Raw genomic sequence first — 16,849 nt, 5'->3', positions numbered from 1 at the left:
ACAGAGAAGCAAGAATTGAAACTCTTGTCTTGAAATTCATTGTTCACAGAGGAAGTCAGGAAGGCCCCAGGTAACTTCTCCTGGTAACTACGTCACAAAGACACTGCAGGTCATGAAGTCTGTGTATGTGGATACATATGAATCATGATTGCATGAAGATAAATCTTAGGTATAGGCTAATGTCTTAGATTAGGGTTGTGCAAAGCCTCTAGTCTACTAGTTAAACATGCCTTTTCTGGGGACAGCCTCTAACATAAGTGTAAAATCCACTTTTTCTGTGAGCCTTTCTGGCACTAAACACATTGTGTGAAGATTTGTGGTTCCTAAGCCCAATGGGAGTTTAAATACAGAACCAGAAAGATCAAATTCTTATGCAAGTTGATGTTTGTAAAATACTCTTTCAGCTCTTTCTTGAGGCCTCCATGATAACCGGGTGAGAACAGTGATGTTGGCTGACTCCTGCAATGAGAAGGAATTTGGCATGCAAAGGAGAAATAGCAAGGCCAGAAGGAAGGTGGGGACTTTGTGTTGACCTGTGTTCAAATCCCAAACAGCTGCTGCAATAAAGAAGCAATCTTAGCTGCACCAGAAAGAACGCTTTGAAATAAAACCAATACAGCAAAGATCTGAACTTCAAGTCTGCTTGGTTTCTTAAGGGAGAATAGTGTGTAAAACCCAAATGTGACAGACTGTTGATAATTACTATGAATTCATTTGGACAGGTAAATTTTATTCTCTAACTGTTTTAGAGTTATGTTTCTACCACTGAATATCCAGACTGAGTAGCTGAGGGCATATTTACACTGGTAGGTTCAAAAAGCAGGCACTGCTTAACTATGTGCCTTAACAAATGTGCCAGTAATGTTGGAATCACTGATGGTTCTTTTAATATAAAACAGATTTTTTGCATTGCCCCTGCTTTCTTGGAAGATTGGCCAAAACCTAAACCATTTGTTACCTTTTTTAGTTTCCCTAGGTGTCAGGGAAAAAAGGTCTTATAATTCAGCATGTTCCAGGGACCCCCTTATATCATTCTGTTTTTAACAGATTTTTTGATCAAAAAACCATAAGTCTGATGTCAGTAAATGCTTGTTCTGTAAAGGACATCAGGAATCCAAGACTGGCAAAGATTGGGAAACCACTTTTAAATAATTGTGTTAGCTAAAAATTGTATCGAGAGATAAAAAGATGTTTTTGTAACAGATCACAGGGACACCAGTCATCTTTCTGTCTATTAGGTATGTAAAGATCATTATTCTCTGTGTTACTCTGACTGGGAGGACTGTATATTTGTTAAGAAAGGAAAATTAAATTAGTTTTGTGTTTGATACATTATTGAGAACTTTTGTTCCTTGATATGAATTAGATAATGCAGCCTGGTTCTGTGGCATCGGGGCATTCCCCTGTGATGGCTTAATTCTCAGCTGAGCAATTAGTGCAATTTCTCAGTCCTTTGTGCCCCAAGAGCAGCCCAGAAATGCTAGAACAGGATCCAGAATATGGCTTACAGTTTAAATACAAATGCACAAGGAAAGAAAAGAAAAAAATGAAGCCAAACCTGTGGTGCTTTATGAGGTGCCTGGCTCTTGACCCAGGTGAGTAATTGTTACTTGTGGAGCAGTGCCCATGTCCAGTGCAGTGCTGGTGGGGTGATGTTGGAAGACATGTCAGCTGAGGACCTCGGTATGGTCAGAACAGATCACGCCTATTTCACTCCATCCTTAACTACGTGTTTTACAGGAAGGTGAGCTGCTTGTGAAAAGAGAACTGATATTTTAAAAGGCTTTTTAAAAATAACTAGAGAGACTGGAGTCGTCTCTCTCGGGTGAAATGGAGATGTTTGAAGGATTGTTTTGTGCTGCAGTCAGGCATTTGCTGGGAAGCTTGCATGAGGCAAAACTGTAGGAACTATTTTTAGAACATGAAATGGAGAAAAATGTCCCCAGGTTGGGAACTACTGGGCTTCCTTCCCCGACTGCAGCTCTGTGGCGTGATCTGCTGCCAAGAACCAGGCAAGGGCTTCACGCAGCGAGTCCCATGCTGGCGGGCAGCCCTGGGCCCTCTGGCACCCCTGTCCTCCCGTGGCTGTCCTCACTGCAGTTCCCAGGCCTTCGCTCACGGCCTGCGTTGGGGTCTGTGGGGTTCACCTGGCTTTCCTCTCTGCTGGGAAATGCACAGGGTGGCTGTTTGGAGCCTGAGAGGGGCCAGGAGTGAGGCTGAGAGCTGGGGGGTTGTTTTTCACAGCTGGCTGAATTGCAGGACTCATGATGTCTCCACATAGGTGGGACAGCAGTTTAGTAAGAATTGAACACTTCGCTCATTTCACTCACTGATAATTTTATGTATCGGCTAACATATGGATCAGAGGCTTCTGAGTGCAAATACTGCTGCTGAAAAATACCTAATACAAATACCTAAGCTTCCAAGTGGCTTTTAAAAATTGTACCTCTTATTGCAGTGTCACTCAGCTGCTTGCTTCAAGATACCCCCCCTTTTTTTTTGGTATTAATTTTTACTGCCTCTTTTGGGGAGAAATTCTATAGAATTTCTTCTATGTTCCTTCCTAAGGCAAAATAGTGGTATAGCATGCCGTTCATTTTAAGGACTAATTTTCTTACCATAAATTTAAAAGAATCTTATGGTATTTTCAATGTAGGAATAGGCTGAAAATGAGTTTTCTGTGTCTGAGCCACTGGAGTAGTTTTAACATTTTGTATCTATGAATAGCATCAATGCAACCATGTAAAAATAGTAACTCCCTGCGGAGTGAACTAAACTTTTGTTTCCTTTGTAATGTCTTGAGATTACAGAGATCACTGGGGACTTCAGTGAGTGGATCAGATATAAAGCGTTCAAAAAACAAAACAAACAACAACAAAAAAACAGGAAGTCTTTTTCCACAACAAGTAACCTGCTAACAAAAATAGCGACTGAGGGCAGATTATCGTTAACAGCATTCAGTGTAATAGAGATGAAACTATTACACCTTAGGGAAACGTATGCTATAATAGTCTCAGTTACTAAATATGATTTGTTTCTGGTGTTTTTAAACTTGTTTTATGACTCAGGCATGAACTATCTGGATATTGTTGATTGCATAAAATTGGTGATTCTCTAAACGTAATTTAAGTTCTCAATGTCTGTCTTGTTCCTGTACCTACTTTTATTTTAACTTTCCTTGCAATTTCGGGTGCTCCTTCTGGAAAATTGCTTTTAAAACTCCAATTGTGATTTTTGCTCTCCATAGAGCTCAGTGTGGGTTGTGCCTTCAGCAAACCGACCAGAGCAGCAATCCCCTATTTCAAGCAGCTGAGTATTTTGCATCACTGGGGTTTGAGACATTTATGTTTAGACTTTTGCAGCTCTGTCTCTGTGATAAACATGTAGATGTAATGTATACTTCAATGCCTGTGTACTGCAGAGATGGTCTTCACCCCAGAAATAGGGAAGATTTTTCTCTTGATCAAGGCGGTGTTGAGCACCTGCAATGGCCAGTAACATTCATAAAGTCCCTCAACCATTTGCAATTAAAAAAAAATACTCTGCAGCTGGCTTAGTTGGCTGTAACATTTGTTTTTCAGGGAGGTCCTGATTTCACTCACTTTTACGAATAGTTTTGTAGAGGTCAAGTAATTCACACTTTCTGCCAAAGGCCTGATTCTCTGCTGCATACCACAACTGCAAACAAGTTTGAAACAAATCACAAAACATAGTTCAGCCAACCAAAGAGCAAAGTTTCTCCAGGACAGCAAAACTTGTGCAACTGGCTGAGGTGCAGGGATGTAGAAGAGAGCAGCTCCTTGCTGTAATTCAATCCTGTTTGCATTTCTGTCCAGGACTGTAACAGATTTAGTCCGTTCCTCTTTTTAAAACGAAAGGGCACCTACTTTGTAAACAAGCAGCTAACTTCCAGTACTATTGCAAACATCAGAAAGAGCAGGTAGCACCCCTCCTCCTAAAACAATTTCCAAATAATAAAGTGTAAATGGAGGCACGCCCCACGGCTGTGCCCCTAAAAGAGCATTTCCCTCTCTGTGTTCTTGGAGGGAATATAGGACCAGGGTTTTCAAACAGGAGGAGAAGCACGTTTTAGGAGAAAGGAGAGCATTACTTGCAGCCCTGATTTCAGCAGAGGGGTGCAGTTTGACATGAGTCTAAGAGGCTGGCTTGGGGCCGTGCTGGGGTGCTGGCCTGACGTCCCAGCCAGCCCTTGTGCCCGAAGCCCTTCTGCACAAGGGGCTTAGCACAGCACGCTGCCTTTGCTGTCTGTGCACACTTCGAACAGTACGCAGCCAGGAGGAAGCAGCAGCAGTGCTTGTGTTGTGCCTATTTGCTGGAATAAAACCATTTACAAGGCTTGCTGTAGGCAAAAGCTGGTTTTAATGTCATGCCTCCAGTCCCCAAGTGCTTGGATAGTTTTGTGGCTGTAACAGGCACGGCAGCTACTCAGAAGTGGGGGTGTGGTTTGGATGACTGGAATACGTGCCCTGTGTTAGCATGGTATTCCTGGTGTGTGCTGCATGTACTCGTTTGTAGCCTGGTGGCAATATTTGTTTGGACATTCCCCTGCTAAAGCCCAGTCTAAGGTTGCCTGTACATGGCTTGCATTCCCTTTGACTCTAAAATAAAGAAGAGAGCCTCTGCTGGCCATAGTACCTATACCTTACCCATTTGTTGTTGTTGTTCTTTTTTCCTCCAAACTCTTCAGTTTGAAGGAACATTGACAAAATCTTGCAGAACAGAAAATAACTGCCTTCAAGGTTTCTATAAGCTGGAGGAGGTTAATTCTTCCAGCTTCAAATGCACAGTCTGTTTGCTTTGAAGCTGACTTCATTGCCAGGAGGTTAGAGGACATGTCAGCGCTCCTGCAGCACTCTGCCAGGTGGGGCCAGGCACAGCCGAGGGGCTCCAGTCCCTGCGCAGCCTTTGCTCTGTGGTGGTGCTCCCCGAATATGTGGATTTGTGGCACTCAGGAAAGGATAATATCACAAGGAGAACCTTTGTTTGTAGATCCTCACAGGAGAATTCACAAGCAGTAGAGGCAGAACCTCTGCAGCAAAAGGTCTGCATGTGGGTAGCAAAACCAGGCACTTGCATGGAGAGTCCCAACTTCAAAGCACTGAGCAAATGTTTGTTAATTATACTACAGCAGCCTTTGAGGTTATCAGGCAGGTATTAATATTACTGTTTTATAGGTGGAGTAATTGAGTCAAAGAAATTATGTAATTTACCTGGGATTAAAGAGAGCCATAGCAAGTGGTAGAATACGGCATGTGGGAGAGGAGCCCACTGCTTCCTCCTGATGTAGAACACTAACTATCCAGTGGAACCAGGTTCATCATCATTTAGGCTCTTCTTCAAGTCCCTTTTATTAGACACTCGCAGATGTGCCTAAGTCAACAAGCATTGTTTTCCGGCTGCCACTGCTTGCTCCTGGGTTTCCTAGTGAGGTGACACTGATGTGTGCATCTTTCTGTTCTCCACAATGATTTTTCAACTCACTATTTAGCTTTAACCGTATCTGACAGCAGGCTTGAGGTCTCAAAAATTCACATGTATTCTGTGAAAATATGTGGCTGATTAGAAGAGACATATCCTTCTGCTTAGGGAAGGGCTTGTCTGTTTGCTTATTAGACACGGGAGAATATACGTGGAAGAGCCCTGGTCAGAGTTCACCCAGTAACATCCTCCAGGAAAACAGCATGAGACTCAAACCCAGACAACAGCTTTTTACTGGATTTGCTCCTCTTGGAACTATTTGTTTTTTTTTTTTTTCCTTGTCTTGTTTTTCCTTAACAACTCTCATCTGCAATATTAGCCATTGCATTTCTGGATGCTGTGATTAAGACCCAAGAAATCACTGTCATGGCCTGTCTCATAACTACTGTGTAGCCAAGGGAATGTCTCAGTTTGGGGGCAATTACAGCTACTTTGGCAGCTCTGATGAAAAGGAGTAACAAACACATGATCAAGCAGATATGTAAGCACGAGATAGCCATCAAAATGGGAACCATGTTTCTTTTGACTGCTGAGAAGTCACAATTTTCCTGTGGTACCTATAGTGGTGTTTTGTTTTGTTTTTCTCCCCAGATTACAAAGGCTTCTGAAACTCGATGTGTATCTTTCCTATAAGTGGTGTCTTGTTGTTAAGGAAGAGCATTATTGTGTAATGTGTGATAGTTGACATGTCAAGAAATTATACTGGTAGATGCCCTGTTGTTAAATGATGAGGACCAACTTAGGTTAATTACTAATTACCACCTTTATTACCCATAGAAATGCCATGAACGCCTATTCTGCTCCATGATTGCCACCCCACCCGGGGCTTTGATGCTACATCCTCACGTGCTGAGGTCGAGCACCCTTGCTGCCTGTCCCCAAGCCAGGCCCTGCGTGGGCTGGAGCACGGGCCCCTCAGCACCCTCTTCCCTCTCCTGGTTCATAACCAGTGATTTTGCCTCCAGCTTCTGAGAGAAGAGAGAGGAGTGAGGTCAAGCACCATTTTTTGTATTAATGGTCCTTATTTAAAGCTAATGGCACAGGGATGGGTCATCTGGTCTGTACCCCCTACCCAAAGGTACCGTTAGTCTGAATCATCTCAAGAGGATTTTGCTTAAGTTGTTCTCAGCAGCCTTGTGGGGTGACAACCCCACGGTCTCATTAGCAGAATTGCTGTGCCTTACCCCATGCAGGAATCCTTCACTGCTGTTGCAGGATAAGGTAAGGAAATGAAAGGTGAACGATGCAGAGGAGAAAACCATTCATGACAAACCATCCATGACGAAGGAAGGGTAGGCAGATGATGAGAAAGGAGTGCTGAGGGTAAGGACAGCTGTGTCTTTAGGTCTCCAACTTGGCTCTGGGCATTAATTGCTCAGCACAAGAAAGGTTGTCAGACATAACAGCCTGTCTCCTGCCGACTAATGTGGGTCAGTGCCTGGGTGCTCAGTATGTCAGGGTGCCCTGGCCTGGGGCTGTGCTGGTGACACAGAGCTCCAGGCTCTCCTAATTCCTTCGGTGGGACGAACACCACTGGCACGTGCATGGCAGAGGTGGCCTTGCACTCTGTCCTGTTGGGTCCTTGCATGCCTCAAGGCTTGCATATGCTTGTGCAGAAAGTTCCCATGTGTCTGGATTCACGTTCGTGAAGCAGCTGGACAAAAGCTGTTCCTGAGCTGTCAGGAACTTCTTCAGCCATACGATGAAGTTTCCAGGTTTGTGGCTGGTGGTGGAAGTTATTTGGCTTTGGACTGATTGAGGAAAAGAAGGAGAAGCAGATATGCAGTTGTGTGAAACAAGAGTTAAAATGTCATCTTTTACCAGTGTTAAAATTCTCTAAGCTTTTGGCGTGCTTTTAGTGAAGTGGTAAAAGATGAAAATGGAAGTTAAATTAAATAAACAGAATATAACAACTAATGCAGCGGTTTATTTGCTAGTTACAAATTCTGAATAGTGTATTTTGACAGTGGTTGTGACAGACACTACTGCACTTAGCAGCAATCTCTGGAGACTTGTTCTATGTTCAGCTCTGCTGCTGGCCTGCCGGGTAACCTGAGCAGATCCCCCAGTCCTGTTAGTGACACCTTCCGTGCCTGCAGGGAGGTACAGCTGTGCTGGCCTTCTCTGCAGACAGAGTGTGTTTGCATGTAATGCCTTAGCAGAGCTCTACTCAGCAGGAAGTGGATAAACCATGGCACAAAATGAAAGCTAACAGGTTAAATCTGTAATCATCTGGGTGAGACGGAAAGTAGAGAAAGAATGTTTTTTCCCCACTCCAGAATTTGGGACCTGCAATTAGGGGTGCTTCCTCCCACCTGAACGAAGTGTGCTCCCTGACAGGTTACCAAACACGATCGAATCTTGCAGGTGCTCAGCGTCCCGGGAAGCTGCCATCATTTCCATCTGTGCTGTCTTGCAACACTTAGAGACCAGTTCTCTGTGTGAAGACCTTATGTTTCATGCTGCTTTGTAGTTTGTGCAGTAGTGGTCCTTGAGAAAGGATAAAATGTAAGATTGGTTTGTTTTCGCAAGTTTTATTTATGTATTACTAAGTTTTAGTTTCTTTCCCATCAAATTGCCTTTTGTCTGGTTGTTTTGTTCTTTGATATTTTTCTGCACTTGTCTTCTGTTTGATAATGGTTATTACATGGTTTTAATGGAATGGATTAATTTTTCTCATTAACCCCTTAATAGGACGGGTTAATTTTTCTCCTAAAATTACTTAAATGTCATCTCACTGAAGATTACAAATCAAGGTCCTCATAGACGTTCATGCTATAAAAACAGTTCAGATTTATGCACCTTTTATATGCAGGCAACAATAATAAAAAGTCATTAACTTTGTCAGAATACTAAAATCTGAATATCTCTTCATTGTGAACACAGAAGCAATTTTGTTTCAAAGTGGCAAAGGGCAAAGTGTCTAATAAAAATGTAATTTCTAACCTCTGATTGCAAATGCTTCTGTTAGCGCTAATTCTCATTTAAGTCACTGTAAAATGTGCGATATATCAGCTTAAACAGCTACAGTAACAAATGATTTACTTTTATTATTATTATTATTAGCCTATGACACTTTTGGTAAAATCCAAATGCATCAATAACAGTGCTTCGCTTTTATCTGATGATCAAATTAGTTTTACACTGCCTCAACCTGAGCTAAATTATTTTAATAACATTTAAAGTCAACCATTACATTGTTTTAAATCATCCCAACGAGATATTCTTGGATACACAACAATTAACCTCTTCTTCTAGCTTTACTGCATTTGGGCAAAGATGTGGCGCATGCTTTCTGAGGCCGCTGTGCTGCCTGCATCTGCACTGCTGTGACTTGCACCGTAACCTCCAGCTCCGGCTGCTGCCCTGCTTCCCAGCTGGCATCTTGCTGCTGCAGCCTCTCACGTGTTTGTGCCCATGCCACAGTGTCTTTGCAAGACATCCTGGGGAGTGTTTTCTTTCCCTTTTTTCCTTAGCCTTTGTATATTAAGTTTTCTCCTTCAAATCTGCTTTGGGAACCTGATGCTTTTCCTGGAAACAACATACTTGGTCTGACGAAACTTCCTAGTTGTTACACAGTTAAGAAGCAGTAGCTAGAGATGGTTCACAGAGAGTGAGAACTGTCAGGGGGGCTGTAAATACTTGTACAGAGGACACCCCCCTCGTACCTGCACACGTTTGAGTGTGAAATTGCAGGCAGTGGTGGGTTACCCTTGCTGTGCACACAGGACTGTGTTCAACCACCTCTGTCAGACTGCTGTAGGGTAAGTGCTGTGCCACTTGGTCTGTGAGCTCTTGCAGCAGAAGGGGATCTTCTTGGGATGTCAGTACGTCGTTTTGGGGATTTTATGGGCTTTCTGAAACCAATTCTTGGCCTGCTGATACAAATGAATCTGTAAATGAATCAGGAGCCTGCTCCTGCTGCCATTCTGAAAGCTGCTTCCCATTCTGCCTGCTGCTGCCTGCCCCTCTGCTCCCTGCCCATCTTCCCTCACGGGAGCAGCTCTCCACAGCTTCTCCCCTCCAACCCTGTGAAGCTGCAGGGTCTCTCTACTCAGCCTTCTCCATCTCCTCCTGGCCCATGGGAGCCTTCCTGCTGGTGCCACCGGCCTGTGCTCACCTTTCTCCTCTCCTCCCCTCATGCTGCAAGAGAGCAGGGCTCAGCACAGGCAGAGGCCGGCTCCTGCTGCGTGCGTCCCGTGCAGTTGTTGCCTCTGCAAGTGGGGAACAGATTGTGAGGAGGCTGGCAGCTGTGTCTGTCCTGCGATGTTGGCTGGTGTTCCTGCTCCCCCAGTTTATTTCCAGCTCAGACTGTGCTTTTGTAAGCTCTGCCTCGACACTACAAGTGCAGTTCCTTTGCTGAACCTCCCGTGTCCATTTTTATCTCATTGGCAGATCTGAATAATTGCACAAAAGTGCTATTGAGAGTTTTTTTTTTTCCAGTTCTTTGCTGCTGATGGTAATGCGTCCAGGGCTCATATTGACAGATTAATGTGCGAATCGGTGCAGCAGGGGCTGTTGCTGGAGGCTGCTCCCAGGCACGCCGCGTGGGATCCGGCATTGTCTAACTTGGAGCCCGTTTGATCGTTGTAGGGGGTCAAATGGTCGACTCCACTCTTTTTTATGTTTGCATTTCTCTCAGGCAAATAGGACAAAAAAAAAAAAAAAAAAAAAAAAAGGAGAGAGAGAGGAGAAATTGGAGAGTCTAAAGTGGAGCATTCTCGCAAAAAAAAAAAAAAAGATACAAAATACAATGCACATTTTGTGCTAAAATTTGGGGGGGGGGTACAGGGCTTGAGGGAAAGGGCAGCACAGTTCAGCTGCTGTTGATGAAATGGTTTTATTCACCTAGAGGAATGTGATTTTATTCTATTGTTAATTAGCCACCTCGAGTTTAAAATACACGTGTAAGTTAGGCAGGAGACCACTTCAGGACCCTGCGCTGACCTCTGCCAAAGGCTGGCCTGGCGAGCTCCTCGTCTTCCCCCTTCACAGGTGCAAATGTGCTTTTGATACAAACTCAGGGACAGGCCACTGCAGTGGAGCTGACGGCAGCCCAGCAGCCAGTCCTTGTTCCTGTGCTGGCAGGAATTTCTTTGGGGATTGTGCATCTTTAACTATGGAAATTCAATTTTTGTGCCCACATTCATGTGGAAGCGTCTGGCAAGTCAAGCTCTGTTCACTGAGAAAAGGGGAATGAACTGGAGCTGGCTCATAATTTTGTTAATGATCATCAGAGTCATTTCAATAGGGGTGATCGCTTGGAAAGTTTGTACCTGCAATTTCAGGTGCAGTAAGGGTAGCGGTTTCTGGCTGCTGGTAGCTGTAAGTGGCTAATCATTATTCAAAAGCCGTGTTGTGTTGGAAGAGTTGACTGCAGCCTTCAGAGAACCATCTGAGTTTGAGGTCAGTTATTTTTACTCTTCCATTTTGTTCTAGTTAAATATTTTTACTTGCTCTCAGAACAATAGCTCCCACCACACTGAAGCCTTTGCCCATTGCAGTAGCTTTTCATATCTCCTGTAGCAATCCATGCGGTGCCCAAGGGTCTCATCTGCTTAGTTTAGCTAAATATAGGCTTTTCAAGCCCTTGTATAGAGCCTAATCCATACCTTTACAAAGCTCGACAAGCTGAACCCAGTGGCATAAGCAGCTGATGTAGCTTTACGAGCAGAGGAATCCTCCACATTCTGTTACGCTTGTTCTAATCTGCCAGGGTTTGTTTAAATTTTCTACTGCTTAATCTGGTATTTATTGCCTGTACGTACTTGACTCTGAGGACTGGATTGTTGTGATGATTTTTTCCTGTCTGCAAACTTACTCTTCAGTTTTCCATGCTGTCTGCCCAGGGAGACCCTGTGATTTTGTATTTTTTCATGCAACTGTTTAATACAAAAAGCATCAGCTAAATCTGTGATTACTTTTACATGATTCAGAAATAAGTTTTGTTTACCAGCAGTGCTGCTGCAGCTCTGCTGCCAGGCTGAACTCACAAAAATGAGAATTTCTGCAACTTTGGTTGCAAAGCTTCTTTAGTTTGGCGAGGCCTGGGTCCCATGCTTACACTGGTGGCTACAACAGGATGGAAATATCCACAAAGGTTCCTGGCAGAATATTATTTTGTGGTCAGAAAAAAAGGATTTATTTCCATATCTTACCTTCTTTGGCATTTTCCAGCTTTGTGGAATACTCACTGCTTGTTTTTTTTGTTTTTGTTTTTGTTTTTTTTTTGGTGGATGCTGGTTTTCAAAAGCAAGTAGATCTGTGGATTGTAACCATGATCCTTACAGTTACACGTCACTGTGTGGCTTGGATTCAAAGCAGCTTCAAACCTACCTCTGTAAACACAGAGGGTCATTGTGTATTTTGATTTACATGCTTCTGTCACTTTTTCAAAGCAGCTCCTGCTGCCCCAAGCATGCCGGTGTGTGCATGTGTGCTCACTCATGCTGTGTGTGCACATACCCGCACCCCCAGAGTCACAAGAGCTCTGAGCTCCACATAGCCAGGCAGGTGGTGCACGTGATGGCAAGATGACACTTCCATGATATGGGTCCAAACCCTTCCCCTGGCAAAAGAGATATATTGGAGTTTTTGCCAACCGAAGAGCATGGAGAAAGTGTTTCAGGGTTGAAGCAGGGAAACTCCAAGGCTGCTCCTGTTGTGGTGTGATCCAGCCTTGTTTGTGCTGATGGTCAAGGTGAGGCTGCTTTGGTGAGGAGCCTCTCATGGCTCCTCTTGCCCAGCTGAGCTCCCATGGAGCCATGGCACGAGGGTTCTCACAACCCCCAGCTTTCTGCAAGGCAGTTGAAGGATATTTTCCTGTATGTGCTGCAAAAATGTGCCTTGCAGTCTGGGCTGTTTCAGACAGAACAAGCAGGAGCAGAATCCTGTTTGCTTTGCCTCCTCCTGGAGGAACCGTGCCATTCTGGAGTTTGATTATTTGGCTGGCTGCTCAGCGCTTCGGCTGCGCAACATCTTATCTTGGGTACTTCATTCCTTCGCAATTTAGTTTTGTTTTCCCCCAGTGCTGTGTTGTGCCATTGGATTGCATTCACACAGCGTGCCCGCAGGCTGCGCTGTATTGTTACGTATGTTGTGCATCCAAAATAATCTCAGTGGGTGTTCCAAGCAGCTGCCATGATACAACCCATCTTCTTGGCAGCCAGAAGTGCTGTGAGCTGTGTCTTCTTTGCCTCTTCATCTTCAGATATTGCAATAGAAAGGGAACCTACAGAAGTCTTGTATATGGTATACCTTGGCAGAGTGCTCCGGTACCTAGCAGCTGTCCGTACATGCTTGGTGAAGCTGTGTTTTGTTAATTAGGTTTATGCGGGAGGGTACTTGAAGAACTCTGTGTAGGTACAAAGTAGTCTGCCTAGGAAAAAAACATTCTTGGGTACTCGGCCACATTTTAATTGGGAGTCCAGAGTGAGCTGGTAAGTGGCTTCCTGAAAGCCACCTTTTTTAGCATCACATCAGGAACGTAGGCTACAGAAAATCCGGTCAGACTGTACTAGTGTAAAGAGCAGCTAAGTTTTGCTTGGGTATAGCCGTTAGCAGTCAGCATAGCTGCATAGTAAATGCACAGCTTATAGGGTGGTGTTTTTTTTATTATTATTATTAATTGTGTGCTTGCATGTTTGGAAATTGGCTCAAGCTAATGTAATATCTGCTTTTAAATATTCCAGCTGTGTGGGTGTTGAAGAAGAGGAGGCACCAGACATTGACATCTATCACTGTCCAAATTGTGAGAAAACCCATGGAAAGTCTACTTGTAAGTATACTTGCACGGCTGGTCCTCAGACAGATGACAGATTCTGTATGTTTAAACAAAAGAATCTTCCTTTTGTTTTGTTACAGTAAGACACATTTAAATAGATTGAGTCATAAAAACAGGAATTCAAAACATGAGGTGAAAAGAGGCATCAGGGGGAGGGGGGGAATCATGGACTGGATTCTAGAGATCTGAATTTAGCTTCCAGCCTCACCTGGCCTCAGGCAGTGTGCGTGAGCTGATGCAAGGCACCTTACCTCTTCTGCTTCAGTCCCCAGTCTGCGATGAAAATAGCGCGTCCTCCCTTAAGTGTCATGAGGCACTTACTGCTGTGGACTAGACAAAGGTCTAATACAGTGATTTTCGGAAACTGTGTGGTGTTTTTTGTCTTTTGATGAGAAGAGTAAGAAACAATATGTTATGGTTTGCCAGGGTACAAAACTGTAGCAATTTCAGTGGCAGTCAAAACTGTAGGATGCGCTGGGGATGCCAATTCTTGCTGTTATTTCACAGGTAAAAGTTCTCCTGAGTAAAAGTGACAGTTGATCTCAGTGGGAGCTTTGTCTGGGAAAGAATTGTAGGATGTGTTTGCCTTTGGTCAGATTAATTCACAAATTCTTTCTGTTACACAATGGGGAAGAAAAAGAAAAGAAACCAATTGCTGTAAGATTAAATGCTTTACTTGAAAGCCATTTATTGTAAATAAGCAACAGTGATGCGGATGTTCTTGCTCCTTTGCAACATTACAGCAACACACAGAGGAAAAGCACTGTGCTCATCTCCCACGAGCACAGAATCAGAACATTTATTTTTTAGTGAGAAATCAGGGATGGGTGGAAACTGATTTCTGTTGTATTAAAACTCAGTAATACTAAAACCAGCTAATTATTCCTTCACTGTCTTCAAAATTCAAGTTGAAAAAAAAATATCTTGGAGGAAAGGGGAATGGTCTGAAGTGTTTGTTTTGAGGTCAAAAAATGAAATTGTTTTTCCACTCTTTTTCAAAATAAAGTGTGAACTTGAAACCTGGACAATCTGCAGCTGTTCTTGTCACCCAGATGGTCTGCTAACAACTGGTCCAAGCAGGGCACCCACAAATTGGGCACACTGGCAAAAAAATAAATAAATAAAAAAATTGGGAGGCAAGTCCTGAAGGACTTAACAAAATCAGTATGTCCCCACAAAATGTTTTGATTTAAATTAATCAGTTTTGTTGGAAGATTTTTGACAAATGTACTGGAAATTGTTCAAACAAATAAGCACAAGTGATGTTAAAGCAAGCAATTTGGCATTACAATGGCTTGCCTTGAAAAGGGATGTATAGCTACAGATACTCTGAGGCTATTATTGAGCCAGTGTAGGAGAGAAAGCAGAGGACTTCTGAGAGTTTTGTATGACATTGAGATTTAATTTCTTCCACTTTGCTTTGAATTATGAATGGTGAAAGACACCTATTTTTCAGTGTGTGTATGGGGGGGAGAAATCAGACAGAAGTAGCCAAAATCTACCATCAGGAATTAAATATAAATCCTGTTAAAAACAGTGGTGCATGATCTTAGAATTCAGAAATGGCAGTTTTTGATTAAAAAGGCTACAAGTTGAATATACTAGTTAAGATGAGGAGAGTTTAAACTAACGACAGTCTTCTGATGCTTTAAGGTTTTTGGCTATTTAATTCTTTTTACTCCAGATATAATCTGACTTGGCAGTATGTCCCTCAGTCTGCATTGTGCAGCATGGACTTGGCAGTATGTCCCTCAGTCTGCATTGTGCAGCATGGCAGAAAGTGGAGCTAGAACACTGTCACTAGTTACAGTGTTCAGTGTCATAGAAATACAGAACATTATATAACTTTCCCATAGATCAATATGAGTTTGTTTTCTCTCTACATTATGGAAGGTTAGAGGATGTACAAGACCAGCCATCAGAGTAGTTACATATAAAGATCTTGGGAACATTTAAACATTAGTTGTTGATTAACTTACCTTCAGTTTTGGTCTAAGATCACAGGTTCCTCAAGCTGCGTAGCAGTTTTCACCATTAACCAATAGAATCGTGGATTCTGTTGAAAAAATAGGCTGTTATCCTGTAGCCCCTCCTTGCGGAGTGCAATAGGCTAGAAAATAGAAAGACCAAGTAAATGAAGGCAGGAACAGCTTGACTTAATGCGTTCGTTCTGGCAGGCATTTGTATGCAGTACATCCTGCTACACTGCACTTAGCCTCTGTTGAGACTTCCACAAGATGATCAGATTCATTTGTTTATTAACTGTTCCAATATATGTTTAAACGAGTTATCTAGCAGTATCAGTTTTGTAATAAATGAGCAAGTGTTGTTCCTGAGCCAGTTGTTCACTGGTAGGATTTAATTATTGCAAGATTAGCAAAGGGAAACACAGACACCAATTGTCTGTTATGCAACTTGTCTGGATTTAAAAATATATGTGTATTTCTGGAGCACACATTCCACAATATATGTTTTCCAGATGTCAAATTTTAAAATCATTTTCCTCCTCTTACATTCTTCCACTTTACCAATGTGGCTTAGTGGCTACTATTTCAGAAAATTGCTTCCTGTCATATGACATTTTAAGCCATTTCACTTTAATGAAATTTGTAGGGACTTCTCTTTGGGAAAAATTATACACATTCACAAAAATTTTTCTGACATCATTTACATAAAATGTAAGTGCTTTGTTAAGGCAGACTTGACTCATTTTCATAACACAGTCTGAAATGTTTGGTTTGATTGCTGTCTGTTTTGCAGCAGTGAAAATCAGGGTAAGTTCTCTGGAATCAGGGAAGTTACGTAGATGCAAGCAGACCAAAGTTAGGCTGAAACTGTTTTTAAACAGTTACAGCCTTTCATGTAAGTCAATAGAGAACTAATATGGTGCTTCTAAGTAGCCCTTCTTCATAAATACATTTGAAAAACTGTAAGTACACCTTTGAAGTCTAGAATTATACATTTTCAGATCATGAAAATATATTCCTTCTTTCTTCTGGAGGGTTTTCTGTCAGAGGAGAGGGTTATATTTTTCAAAGGTCAAATTTTGATCAGAAAGTTCTGCAGAAAAAGAAATCTGTAATCATTTAAGAAAAAGTCCTCTTTTTGGCCAAAGCTAGTATTTGTTGCACATGTTAATGGACTTTAATCCTTACTGCAGTGCTCACGGTAAAGATGAAACATAAAGAGAATGGCTGAAAATGGGCCAAATGTCGACTGTTTGATGTAGCATAATGGCCTACAGCAGCCGGACTGCTGTGATCCTTGAGATAGCACCTCCTGTGGAGAGTTCTGGCGGCAGATGCTGCTTGCTGTCGTTGCATGAGAGGTGGATGCCTACCCGCTCCCTGTACCCAAGGAAATAGCTCCCTGGTGCTTTCTGGAGAGTTGCGGTGGATTTCTCAGATCACGCTGATTTGCCTCTTTTATTTCTCAACGTGCCATGCTATCTGAAATAGAATAAAAGAACATGCTAATATGATAAGCTCTTTAATTGTCACTGTGACAAGCAACACCTGTTTTGCTGGGACTTGTGTGAGTAGTCCCTGTGCTCCATGGCTCTGTTGG

The 16,849-nt window shown here is 42.8% G+C and overlaps 1 protein-coding gene across 2 annotated transcripts in view; it reads left to right on the top strand.

Moving 5' to 3' along the window:
- PHF2 (PHD finger protein 2) overlaps positions 1 to 16,849 on the top strand; it is a 95,953-nt gene that overhangs the window by 38,774 nt on the left and 40,330 nt on the right. For both annotated transcript variants that reach the window (XM_084530825.1, XM_084530824.1), the window contains exon 2: positions 13,191 to 13,276. In XM_084530825.1, the coding sequence (XP_084386951.1) occupies positions 13,191 to 13,276 (86 nt within the window). The remainder of the gene's footprint in view (positions 1 to 13,190; positions 13,277 to 16,849) is intronic.

Source organism: Aythya ferina (genome assembly GCF_964211825.1).
Source record: "Aythya ferina genome assembly, chromosome: 10".
Classification (NCBI taxonomy): Eukaryota; Metazoa; Chordata; class Aves; order Anseriformes; family Anatidae; genus Aythya; species Aythya ferina.
Note: the sequence above shows the minus strand (reverse complement) of the source record. Positions and strands in the feature narration are given on the sequence as shown.